This window comes from Tinamus guttatus, unplaced genomic scaffold (genome assembly GCF_059628265.1).
Source record: "Tinamus guttatus ecotype Peru unplaced genomic scaffold, ASM5962826v1 Tinamus_guttatus_pri_ptg000288l, whole genome shotgun sequence".
NCBI lineage: Eukaryota > Metazoa > Chordata > Aves > Tinamiformes > Tinamidae > Tinamus > Tinamus guttatus.
Genome location: NW_028288822.1, coordinates 3,598,715 through 3,612,800, shown reverse-complemented (window position 1 = coordinate 3,612,800; position 14,086 = coordinate 3,598,715). Strand labels below are relative to the sequence as shown.

General features: G+C 38.6%; 1 protein-coding gene across 1 annotated transcript in view; it reads right to left on the bottom strand.

The window, feature by feature from the left end:
- Positions 1-11,339, bottom strand: part of PRDM5 (PR/SET domain 5) — a 63,907-nt gene extending 52,568 nt beyond the window's left edge. The window contains exons 1-2 of the mRNA XM_088527693.1: positions 11,195-11,339; positions 6,479-6,562 (exon numbers count right to left, since the gene is read on the bottom strand). Coding sequence (XP_088383819.1) covers positions 6,479-6,562; positions 11,195-11,287 — 177 coding nt within the window. The 5' untranslated portion in view covers positions 11,288-11,339. The remainder of the gene's footprint in view (positions 1-6,478; positions 6,563-11,194) is intronic.
- Positions 11,340-14,086: the final 2,747 nt, after the last annotated feature.

The window sequence follows — 14,086 nt, the reverse complement described above, 5'->3', positions numbered from 1 at the left end:
TGATTTCAGTAACATGAAATTAGCATATTATGTAGGTGAAGGACTGTAAAATATTTAGCATGGGAAACAAATATATATGTGAAGAAGTTGCTTTTTAAAACTTCTCTGTAGAATAAAAAACAGATGTGAGCGTCACAAACTTAACTAATAAGTGAAGTGTTCCACACTTCACATACTGGTAGTAGAATCTTTCCAAAAAATATTGACTGATAATTATACTGCTAGATATAGCAAACTGTCCAATATTTCTCTGCTAGACACTATTTTGAAGAAAGAATATTGATATTGATATTACCTCCATGTGAGGAAATTCTTGTTTTCATTACAGATCCATAGCATTTTTACAACTGCGCCTGAATTTCAACTTACGTTGACAAAAATACTAGAAATAGAAACTTAGTTTTAACTGAGTCTTTCTTCCCTCTCAAAACACAAAGAAATACTGCTGACAAAATATAGCTGCCACTTTCACTACATGAAAAATGGCCTTTTGTAATAGTATATCCATTAAATCTCCTCTGAGATAGAGGATATAGAGCTACAAAAGAAGGTCACATCGCAGCACTATTATTCCCTATGATTTATTTATATAAGGAACATATTTTCTTTATCTGTCAACAAGAAGTGTCCACTGTAGGTATTTTCTAAGAACTAGGGATTTCCCCTGTGCAAGACCAAAATTAGACTGTCATCATGGCTTTGCATTTAAATTGCTCAATTCTTGCTCTATTTGTTTCCCATAGATGCACTATCATATGTTTTCAGTATGACTGCTTAAGTTACCTAAACTTTTAAGATACTACTAGAAAGAAAAACTGTATTCCATTACAATAATAGCTGATGACAGCATGTTGTTCTCGGATTAAAACAAAAAGATTACCTTAGTTTTACAAATAAAATCCTTCAAAATGTATTACTGTCCTTCCAAGGAAGATGGTTCTCACATCATGAAAAGATGCCAGTATTTCTAACTTTAAAAGTTTACCTTCAAACACCCGGACTAACCATATAGCACACTGAACAGTATCAAAGCTATATATTTAAATGTAGGTTTTGACCTGAAAATAATAGTATCTTACACTATTCTATTTGCCAATGCCAATTCATTATTGGAACAGTTAGTTTCATTAGGAATACAAGCAAAATGAATGCAAACAAATCACAAAAGAAAGCTTCAAATTCACATTCACATGCTCACTAATCATATACCTAGTTCCTGAAAAGGCCCATCAAGTATTAGAGATGTGCTGCATTGATTACACTATAATAATAATTTAATTCTAAATATGTAACTTTCCTAGTAGAACAGCATCATTCTTGGTGACAATGGTTAACAGTACTATCTTTGCGTTAACTCGAGTCAAGATACTGGCTTGCTATTCAGCAACAGCTACCCAGAGCATAGGCTAGAGGGACCTATCATGCAGGTCCTGCAAAATTTTCATCAGTTCTCGACTTAGGTTGCAAAGAGAAACAATCAAGATCCTAGTATAAAACTGTATGTTCTTCTCAATGCTACACAGTAATCTCAGCTGCGCTTTCTCAGTATCTGCCTACCCATGAAAACGTATCAATATACAAAGAAGACTTGACACATAAGGGAACTATTGACAAAAGAATATGACTAAGCCCGTAGAGACAGATGTTACACTTTGCATGACTTTTTTCATCTCGTAAAGAAATAATACTACATTAAATATGTATATGCAAAGAAATAAAAGCCACAAAAAAGACAAAAACACTTCCCCAGACTGAAAGTCAGTACAAGGTAATAATGGTGGTTAAATAAGTCTGGGCTGTACATCTTTAGTATAAAATAAGCATATCTAACTCTTATTTATATCAAATTATGACTACTTTGAAATGTCAGAAAGTATGCTCTCTCCAATAACAGTCCACTAGATTCCTCAGCCATATCCTTGCCTTGTGGTGTTAGCATGTAACAAGAGAATCAGTTCAATTATGAAACACATCAATAAACACAAGCCCAAACACTTAAGCCTGGTCTCTGCTTGTAAAACTGTTCACATATCCAAGGAGACAGGGTCAAAAATTCTGTCACTCAGACAGATGTTGCACTGCAGGCACCTACGATTCCGCTGGCTACAGCAACAAGACATTTTCCCTCTCACATTTGTCATCACTGACACTGGAAAAGATGAGAAATGAATAGTGTAGCCTCAGTATTTCCTCCCAGCCACGGAAGCTTCTCCAGCTATAAAGCAAGGAAGAACACAAGATTAATGTGTCAAGCTACGTTCATCCTTTTCAAAAAATTTAGAGATAATGCAATTTATCTTTCTATTCCACAGAGTTATAAAGCAGTAAGTTGGTTTCTGGAGCACCACATCTTATATGAACTAGGGCTTCCTAGCTTTTTTATTTCAGAGAATCTTCTTTTACAAGGACGCACGTACATAACCTTACCACTCACCCCATACAGCAAACTAGAGGGAGCAAGAGTCATTCTGAAAGAAAATTTCAAATTCTCTTGCAAAGAACTCCTTTCAAATTGCTCAGCAGCTTCACCAGGAATAGTCAGGACAACCTGACTGCCGCAACCATTGATGGCAGGAAATTGTAGAAAATGAAAAATACTTTTGTGTATCACAGACTAAGAAAACCTTCAAAGAAACTTACTAAAGCGCCTGCAAGTCAATTATTGCATTTTCTGCCAAACATTTATCTGAATTGCATTTTTTTATGTAAATAGCTGTAGAATACTTAAAGACCATGTATTTTACTAGCATGTTCCCTTCCAGAAAACCCCATCAGCAACACAAAAATTCTATTAAAGTGCTTGACTTGTCAGATCCCACTCTTACATGTAAGGGCTCTGATGTAAAGCTGGTCGAAGTCAACTAAGTTTTCTACCAACTTTGCATGTATTTAGGGAGGTTTATAGAATTGAAAATCATTGTATTGCAAAAATATTTAGCATTAAGTAGTAGAAAAATAACTTCACTTCACTTGCTAATAAAAATAAGCATGAGCTTCCACAGAAAGACTCTCTAGCATGTTTCTATTCTTCTCGTATTTAATTTATAGCAATGAAGAAAATATAATCTTGGAAGATAGACAGAAACCACACCTAAAATACGCAGCATTCAGTGTTACACAGCATGTGCCATCTTATCCTGACCAACATTTCTTTGAATTTGAAAAAAAGACCAAGTCTTTCCAGTCCTCCTCATTTTAACATTTGCCAAAGTCATCAATGGAAGTATATGCTTGCTGCAATCCAACAGTATTGAAATGAATGCCACTTTCTTGGTTTGGACAATAAGGAAAAATTCTACACATATCTTCCCCTCGCAGCCTGAAGAAAATAATAAGTCTTAGAAGCTTCCAGAAGCAAAAATTTCTGTGAAAATTAATGCCTAAAGTATATTCTGTTCTCAACTCAAAGCACTTGTTCTTCCTGCAAATACATGTAAGTTTAAAATTGCTAGCACAAGTATAACACTAATTCATATTAACAAGGCAGCACTTCATCAAGGTATTTGTGGGACAGTAAAAACACACACACACACACACACACACTCACACACACACACAAGCAAACTCTCACATCATCACCAGAACTAGCTGCATACTTAACCATTAGACACCCAATTCAGTTTGAGAAAAAATAGTGGGGAAAGAAAAGGGGGGGTGGGGAGGAGGAGAAAAAAGCTAGCAGGATGTTTTGCTGTTTTTTGTTTGTTTGTTTGTTTTAAATTTATTCCTGACTATATTGCAATCACAGTTTTCTGGGAATTCCTGTTTGTTTTCCACTCACTTCACTTTCAAGTAAAATTTTCAGCATGTAACTCTTTACAAAGACAAGGACAGCAAGATGAAGGATGTTTTTGTTTCAATCTTCTAAAGACTCTTGAATGAGCAAGTGCAAACCTTTAATTCCTTCAAAATTATGCAGACTAATGACATTCAGCTATATTTAATTTAATCACAACTGTAATGTTCTCATAACTTTATTTAATAAAATCACCAGACACCAATAAACTTCCTAAGATTGCTTCCAAGTTACATGTCTTCCAAAAGACCAAAAATATTGCAATGGCTGCATTTCTGTTTCAATGCAACCTCTTAAAGACGCCAGCTCACAATGCTAATCTCAGAGGAGAAGGCATAGCTTGATCACAAAAGACTACAACATAAGCCACTAGCTACTCCAGACCACTAGAAAGGCATACAGTAAATTTCCTTACAGAAGGCCATACCAAAAAAAAATTGGAAGCTGAGACCATAGATATCATATGCAAATAAAATATTATTCCATTAATGTTCATTTTACATGATCCATGAAAATGCAAAAGCTCTACTTTTTAGCCTTCTTTCTAGAGGTATCCTCCCCAAAAATCCGATTTTTTGACTGCGATCAGACCGTGAAGTCAGGCGTTACTGTACCCTCATCCAATAGTCACCCAAATAATTATTTTTAATATATTCAGTACAGCTAAATATGCACAAACTTGGCTAGTAGCTATGACTGCCTCCCATAGTCTCTGGAATAACCATCCACATGGACTACTCAACTTCTTTATACCTCCTGCATTCCTGGTCTCAATTTTCAATGTAAGACTACTCTCAGCATGATTTAAATTATATTATAAAGTCTGTGTTCAGATCAACTTCAGTAAATATGAACAAGTTGGGTTCAAACATTCAGGAAGTCATAAAATTTGGTATGCAGAAATCTTTTCAAGGCTCTCAAACTAGGTTACAATAAGATATTATGAAAAGGTCTTAGAACAGCTCATAAAAAACTAATTTTCTGCTTTGCTGTCAATGGGGTCACATCAGTGTCATCAATAAATACGTGTATTTCACTTTTATTTTCTGCTTTATAAAGAACAGACAAATTCCATTTAATCATCAGCAATGAGACATTTGGAAGATCATATGGCTTTCCAAGCAACATAAATTAAAAGACCTTCTCATTGGTATAATCCACCCACCATCCATCCTAGAGTCCTTGTTGTAGTTCAGAAATGTTATTGATTTAAAATAACCTGCAGAAGCCTCCTGAAAAGGAAAGGGAGTCATGGCATAGCAACACGTGCTGTATTCTGCAAGAATAAAAGCACATTGTATCCTTTTGTTTTCAGCTGAGAATAAACAAAATGAAACAAGTTTCTCTGTACATAACCAAAGAAGACACAGAAATGACAAGTCCACACCTCCTTTGGGGAAGTGGGCATTTTGAGAACACCTCACAGATAAAAAGAAAGAATAAAAATGAAAAAAAGAAAAAAAAAGGAAAAATGGAAAAATTGAAAAGGAGTGATTCAAAGAGAAGGGCAAAAAAAAGCAAGGAGCACAGATTCAGAGACTTGAGTGAAAAATCATCTAGAAATAAACCGCACGCCATTGCTAGATTTAAATCGAGTTTGGGGTTAATGACATGGGCTTTTAATATTATTTTACAAATTGTTTCACTATGTAGAATCTATTTTTAGCTGTGTTAAGATCACATCAATACTATGCTCTCTTGATGAACAGTTCAGTGATGTTAATGCTAGAGTTTTTGTTGCTTTTTATTTAATAAAGATTTCCCTTGTAATAAACACAAAGTGCTTTAAAAGAGAAACAAAATACAAGCCTTTTTGCACACTGCCACACAACATACAAGTTGCAGTCATCTGGCTGAGGAAAAAAAAGGAAAAATCTAAAGGGAATTCTGGAAAGAATCGAAGACTGGAAAGAACAGGAAAAAATGAAAAATTGAAGAACAGTTTTTTTGAACAAGTTGTGAAGCTTGGTTATAGCAAGTATTTTTCAGTCAAAATGTATCTCTTCAACTGAAGAATGCAGACAGGATTTTCCTACAGGTAAACACAGCTAGGACAAGAGAAATTTGTATGGTTTAAGATCCTGATTATAACGTCTAGCACATGAACTGTAGTTCCGTTCAATATATATATAGGAGTTTTAAAAAATCCTGAAATTCCCTATGCCTTCATCTGCTCAGGGCACAAGGTTTTCATTCTGCTAAAGCATTGCAGCTATTCATTGCATTATAAATTTTACTATAATGTAAAAGCTTTCTTTATACAAATGCTAAACCCTCACACAAATGTCACAGCAGGGAATGTTCTACATTGTAGTTGGAAGAACCTATGATCTGATATCTGTCAGTCCCCATAAATAAGCATCACAGTAAAATCAGTAACCACCTTTCCATATTAAAACTTTAATAATTTTAACTATTTTTATATGTTCACCATTTTTTCACATGAGTATATTTTATTTTTCCTGGCTTGATGCTTTTGACACTTCATTGCTTGTTGTCATTTGCTATTTCTTTCTTTAAAGAAGTCAGTTTACACTCAAAAGAAGCTTACTCTGAAATGACCAATAAGTACAAAATCTAACTACAGCTTCTTTAGCTGTTAAAAAAAAAGGATTTATTATAGTAATGACATAATACTGGGAACACATTTTACTAGGTGTGATGTCATTATGGACTACTCACCTCCCACATGAGCCTGCAATCTGTGTCCTCATCCAGTTCCTGAGGCAATCTCTTCTCCCCTGCAAAGGGGCCAAATTTTTCACCCTATGGAATGATGAGAAAAGAAAATAAACCGAATGATCATAAAAAAGAATAAGTTAGTGAAAAAAGCAAGTGTATTTCTCCCAAACTGCTGGAAAGGTATCAATTTTAGCTTCAAATGGAAAAGAACAATTTTCCTGCCTTACTCCTATCTTCCTAAAAGGTGCACATCCTTGAGGAGTCATATGCTTGAGGATTCAAGTTTAGTACCACTTCTCAAATTTGCTTAGTGGCTGACTTAAAAACAGTTACAGGTAGCAGTATGTAACAACATGATTTTTGTAAGGCTTTCCAATTCTTTTCATAGCTTTTCACATCTCTTAGAACTATACCTTTCCTCTACATATTTATTTTCCTTGTAGCAAGCATAATTTCTCTTTATTTTAAATAAGGTTGAAATTTACATGTCAGATTTCTCACATCTTTTAAGTTTTTCAGGAGGCATTTTGCAATAGCCATCCCACTAAAGCGCAAAGTATTTGGCAACCATAAAGTTTGCATTAGATTTACTTAAAAGATTATTTGCAACACTATTTTGGAAGTGCCACAAATCAAAATACTGAATAGTTATGAGGTTCTGAATATACTGAGAGATTCATTTAAAAAAAAAAAAAAAAAAAAACAGGGAGTATGCACATGTCTATGAATTAATCAAGCCTCCATAAACAAAACAAAAATGTTATACCACCTGCTAGCCCTAACACGTGCTGTGAAAGCATCCATTGACATGGCCTTCCAAAAGCTTGGTTTTCTGGGACTGTTTCCTTTACAGACGTTGCATTAGCAGCAGACCAAATTAATTAAACTAGAACTTTCTTCTTACATAGGTCTAACTTTTTTCTATCCTGAGTCTTTACATGCAGTGACAAAGTCTACAAGCTGGAATGCAGAATGCTATTTCCCTTCAGGCAATATTCAGATGGAAAAGCTCTATGTACTTGAATGCATTAGAGAGTATAACTATACAATAAAAATTACAGTGTTTCTTTTCAAATATTTGTACCAATATTTGCACCAAAATTGTACCAAATATTTGTACCAAAACATTGTACCAAGGTCTACATGCCCATTCCTCCATATATGTTCCACTTCTCAGGAACAGCCTGCTCCCCGTTCCTTAGGGTTAACAAACTGTCTCCTGGTAGAAGGGAGAGGAAGAAGGGGAATGGAAAACTTTCAGGGCTAGAGACAATCAAGCAAATAAAATATTCTGGTATTTAAAATTAAACTTGAAGTATGCAAGAGGTAATAAACAATTGAAAAGAAAACTGAAGCTGTACAAGAAAGTAAAAACGTGGGATCTTTTTTTTTTTTAAACATGCACAAGGAATATTCCATTAGAAAAAGCAGAAAACAAAAGAAGGCAAAAAGACAAGAACAGCAACAATATAATCTGGCACTGCAGGCCTTCATATTCCTCACTTCTCACTGATCTTCATACCAAATTTCATCATTTTGCTAAACAAATAAATTTTTCTAATCTGATGGTTATGCAAAGCTTGGGATTTGACATCAAAGCTGAAATTTCTTCCTTCCTTCATCTCATTGATAACGAAGGTGGTATTAGGCCACTGCAATTAAATGCGTGCAGCTCTCGGTGTTCTCGTATCAGAAGCAGCAAACACACTGTTATCTAATAGGGGATCCCCAGATACCTTACAAAGAAGCACCTACAAGACTAATTTTACCCATCACTGAAGCATACATAACATCTGAGTGAAGCACAACAGCTTAACATTACCCCCTGTTCAGAACAAGAAATACCATGTGATTTCTACCCTCACTCCTCTAAACTAGTAAATTTCTACTGCAATATATATTTAAGACCCCCCAGAAGTTCAAAGAAATACAAAAAGCAAAAGGCAAGATGTCCAGCTCCAATAAGAAAGTATTGTAAGAGTAGGTGATTCAGACCTACAAACATTAAAAGAAAAAAAAAAAAGTCAAATTTGAATAGAAAACAGAAATTAGAGACCACTAAACCTGATGTCTTACACACAAAGTGTAAAAAAAAACATATAAGTCTATTTGGTTAGACTTCCAGAGGACTTTCTTCAGATCTTTATATATATTTACTAGTCCTAGTTACAAGATATACTGTCATACATCAACATATATTGATCGAAACCATACTAAGACTTCAATAAAACTGAGGTATGAAACCTAGAGTCAACAACAAAAATGATTGAAGATACAAAAGATGTATCATCCAAATGTCAAAAAAAGCTGCTTTCAACAGCTGCTTTCTTTAAAGTGACTAATCTTGTTCCAGTCCCTGCAAACATGGAAGAATGTAGCAGCTCTCTCTTATAATTATACCAAGAGTCTTGTGAAACTGGGGCTGGAACTGAAAGCCAGCTGTTAGAGAAAAGAAATTACACAAGAATCACAGCTTTTGTTAAGGTAACAAAACAAAAAAAGTTTCCACCTTTTATGATTACAGACAAAAGCTTGAAAACATGGCATAATGCCCAACGGCACAAAAGCAGATGGCAGACAACAAAAGTTCAAAATACATCATTACCAGAACTTTGCTAATACCATAATCTTCAGAGGCCTACTTCATGCTTACTTAACATTTGCAGAGTTGTTACTCAATTCCTGATTATAAGATTATCTAAATTTGTTACTTTCAATAAATACAATTGCTGTTGTGTGTTTAGACAAAAGAGAGAAAATGGCGCAGTATTTACTACTCAGGAATATAGATCATATTTCACAATTAGTGCCATATTCAACATCTTCTGCCAACGTGAGCTCCAAGGCATTATTTAATAGCTGTTAACTACACTACAATAGCCATGCAGCACAGTGCTGCTGTCTCCCTACCAGCCACGAGGAAATAGATTTGATTTTGATTTCTATCCAGGTGTCAGCTGTGTTATTTATGCACTCCTGGATCTTTGAACAGTATGTGGTCATATGCAATTCTTATATCTCCGAATGTTTTCAGGAATACCCGATCCCATCGGGGCCCAATCCCCCACAGCAATGCAACTGGTTCCTCATCCTACTGAGACCATATCTTCCTGTTGGACACAGACTTGTGAGCAGGGCTCTGTGTAACGAGATTTTCTGCACAACCAGAACAGAGAATTCACTCCCGAACAGAGAGGCCCATAACAGACACTGTGACCACATACTTCTAATATGACATACCTCAATTACAACTGCCTCCATCTTCCCCTTCCATGTCGCAAATGCATCACCAGTTGTACTTACAACATCATAGTTTTACTGAGATATCCTGTATGAAGAGCTCAGCTTAGCTACACAGGTAGACCTCTTCTCTCACATCCTTGACCACAGAAGCGTGTCAGCCACAGCTGACAGCATATACCTTGCCCATACCTAAATACAGTTAAAGGATCACTAGGTGACATCTGCAACACAGAAGAACTCGGGCAACAATAAAGAAGGACTACTTTTCCTTGTGCGCAGCTCCAAAAGTTCAATTTACAACAATAGGAAGGAAGGAAGGAAGTCTCAGACCCTGAATTCTATATGGACACTCAAAACTGATATTACCATGCAGGTGATCATTCTAGTGAGCTTCACTCTATTTTGGTGAGTCCAGGAATTAATGCATGCTAGTAGTCCAAAATCATCTCTGATATGTCAATTCACAAAGTTTTCCAATAAAAGTTCTGAACTTCACTGGAGGAAATTTAAGCTAGCCAATAATAAGTTTGGATTTCCTCTTTCCCCTTTAACTCCTGGACTCCTCAAATGTGAGATGCCCCAATGCCAAGGTGGGTGAAACCACCTCGCCATTACAAGGCAGCCTTAGGAAACTAATCAGAGTCAAAAGCAGGACAAAGACATAAAGCGAAAATAAAAAATATAAAACAACTAGAGTTTTACACTAATGCAGAAGAATTTAAGGTATGCCTTTAGCTGTTTGAGTTCGCTGTTCAAACAATCTGCCTGAAAAACTATAAACTACTGTTCTTTCAGATAAGCAAGAGATGTTCAATTCAATAAGGAAGCATAAGGGGACATGACTTTCTTGGGACAACAGCGATTTAAAAGATAATAGCAGCACCGCCTCGTTCACAGGCCGGGCTTCACTACCCCACAAAGAGGAGGGAAGCCGCCCGCCCTGCCCCTGCCACGCTGGAGGGGCGGCAAAGTGACAGGAGCCTGCGGGGGAGCCCGGGGCACGGCCCGCAGAGCTGCCTTGTGCTCCAGGGGATCAGTCCTGCCGGAGAAGCTTTCCCCGCTCAAAACAAAGCCATAAACGCGGATAAAACTAAATAAAAAGTTAAAGAAAAGGGGGACACCCAGAGGCACAGCCTCCACCCTCCCCACGGGGCGCTGGGCCCAGCGGCAGCTGCCTCCCCCCGGCCCCCGCGCCCCCTCTCCGGGCCGGGAGGCCCCGCTGGCTGCAGGCAGGGTGACGGGGCGGGGGGCTGCCTGCCCCGAGGAGAGGGGGCCCGGACGGAAGCGGAGGCAGCGGCGGCCGAGGTGAAGCCCGAGCGCGGAGGCGGAGGAGCCGCCCCGCTCGCCGGTGATACGTGGCAGCCGCGGCGGGCCGGGCCGGGCGGCCGTTAAACCGCTCGCCCAACGGCCGGCGCGCGGCACGGCGGGGGGGTGGGGGGGTGCGTGCAAGGGGAGAGGGAGGCGGCCACCCACCTTTTTAACTCTGCGGGCCGTGTAGAGCCCCATCCCGTCCTGCACTTTTGACGACTTCAGGGCGAACCTGTCCGGCACGTACATGCCCAGCATGGTCCACCGGCCTGCGGCCGCCGGCCGCTAGCGGCACGGAGGCTCCCCGGGGGCTCCCATGGCCGCGGCGGGCGGGGGTCGCGCAGGGGGCAGGCAGAGGGGCTGCTCGCGGGGCTCCGCCGGCTCCCGAGGAAGAGGGGAGGAGCCAGGAGCCGCGAGGCGCCCGCCGGGGTGCGGGGCAGCGGGGGCGGCCGGGCCGGGGCGGCTACAGAGGGCGCGCGCGCCCCGCGGGGCAGCGGCCGTTAGCGGCGGTTGGAGGGCAGGGCGGGGCGGGCGCGCGCGCGGGACGTTGTCCGGGCGTTTGGGGCGTTCAAAGCGCCGTGGGTGCTGCTGGCGCAAGCATCGTGAGGGAAAGAAAAGCCCTTTCATGCCTTTAAAAGCCAGTGTGGCGGCCTGGTGGTGAACCCTGGCTGCTCGAAGGGGTGACCACTTGGTGCGTCTGTTGTCATCAACTAAAAAGCAGGGAGAAGAGAGAAGAAGAGAGTTTTCCTCACCCACAACTTTGCTAACAAGAGCAATTAGCTTCTTCACGGGCCTCATGCTACAATGTTGTTTTGATGATCAGCCTTTATCAACACGTGTGCTTTGCCCTCTGGTTTCTGCACTACCATAGAGGCACTTGTGAAAGGAGAGGTAAGCTGACAGCACTAGGGCTCAACCTTGAGCCATGGAGCCGATCATGAAGCCTGACAGATGGAGCTGGGCTTTGCTCAGGCACAAACCCCCAAATGCAGGTTTTGGAGACCTTGGATTGCCCACAAGGCTTGTAAATACCTGCTGAAATACCTTCCTGCTAGTATTTACAGGAACAGTCACTTGAAAGGAGCCCTTAGCTGCACTGATAACCAAACAGGCTTCATGCTCCCACCACTGCCCCTGAGCCCTGCATTTGAATTTGTTCCATCACCCTAGTACAGGAATGTGGAAATCCAGGCTTACTGTCACTTTTGAAATAGAAAATCCTTTTAAAAATTGTTATAAATAAGATTTTCAAGCTAATTCAGAGGGAACACCAGAAATGGGGGAGAAAAAAAAAAAACTCAAAATAGTACTTTTTGTCTAAAAAGCAAAAGCTGATATATCTTTACAATTTACCCAGACAGGATATTACACTCTAAACAAAACAGCACACAATCCAGTTTCAACAGTGGGAAAGTTAACTTTTAGGAGGTTCCTAGGATCAAACCAAAACTGTCCTCTTCAGTGAGGCTATAATGTCCAAACATTGAACTTTTTCTACAACATTGATTAATTTTAACTGGGAATCAAGTCCACATCAGCTTATTTTATTAGAGCAAACACCATGTATGTGAAGTAGAGAATGCTGTAGTTGGCAGAACAACATGCCCTGTCAAGGTATTTGTTTACAGCAAGGCTAAAGGCAGCTGAAGCAAGTGTCAGGGAAAGAAAAACAAGGGAACATTGTGATTAAAGACTGCTATGCTTCTGATACTAAGAAGCAGAGAATATTGTTTTATTAATACATCTAACCAAACAACTTTAATTTTTTTCTTAATATTCTTCCAGAAACCTTAATAGATATATAGAGATGTATTAATAGGTGTATAGATAGTATTAGAAATAGATATATGTCAATGGAAGGGAATAAAAAAATAGATGTCCAAGTACTTAGTTTGAACATGACAGTGATCATCATCAAAGTGTGATTTTTTTCAGATCAGCTGTGTTCTAAACCAGTATCCTGTTGACAACAGCTGAAATCTCCTATCCCTAGGCAGACATCTTAAGCAGAATAAAAATGGGGCTAATTGTATAGAAAATTCCCTTTATCTACTTTTCCCTTTATCTATAAGTGTTCTTATTCAGTGTGCACAGTCTTGCCTTTATGTGGTTAATATCTGCAGAGTTGCACTCTAGGTATCATATGGCTTTTAAAAAATTTAACAGAGATACTATATAGGTGTAAGCGTGTGGTGGGGGTATATGTGTACACTGCTGCAGGATGTCATTCAATACATGAATGACAGATGCAGGAAGTTAGACACTGCTGCCACTGAAAAGACAGAGAATCACATTTATGGTTAGAAGAGTAATTGAGAATAAAAACAGACACACAGTTTTAAGTCTAGATTGACAGCCCAGACAATTTCATTTACAAATTTGACAAAAAAAATAGTATCTAAATTTATGTAAACAAGAATTCTAACAACTCAAAAATGTACATTGCATAGAGAAGAAACAAAGGGGCCTGTAGATTCAGTTTTAGGACTAATAGCAAAATCCAATTATTCTGTTAATTAGATCCAGCCCCAAAGCTTCCAGATGCATAGCTAAGCATGCTTAAACATATTTCTAGCCTAGCCTAGTCTAAGGCTTTCTTGTATTGTAGCCAATGTGTTTTAATAAATGATTTAGATGTCAGACACTTTCCCTTGCTTTGATTCTTCATAATCAAAAATTAATTTAAAATTAATTTTAAAATTAATTTCCAAATTTCCGCTTTACAATGGCCTAAACATTTCTTTATTAAAACAACATTAAAAAAAAAACACTTAAAATATTGGGCTAGTGAGAATAGTAAAGATCAGATCAGACTTGAAAGAGCGCTTCATTTACACCTTGTAAGATTACATTTAGCTTCACAGAACAGGAATAGCACCGCATAATTTGAAACTAACATGTTTGTTTTTAAGTCCTAAAAGTAGGTATGATTAAGTTATTTCCGTTTATAAACTTCATCTATCAGCATTCTAAAATGAAATGTGGTTACTTGTATCTCATTTAAGAAAAGCAAAAACAAAAGGTGCTAGTGTTGGACAAGTCAGAGAAACCAGTCTC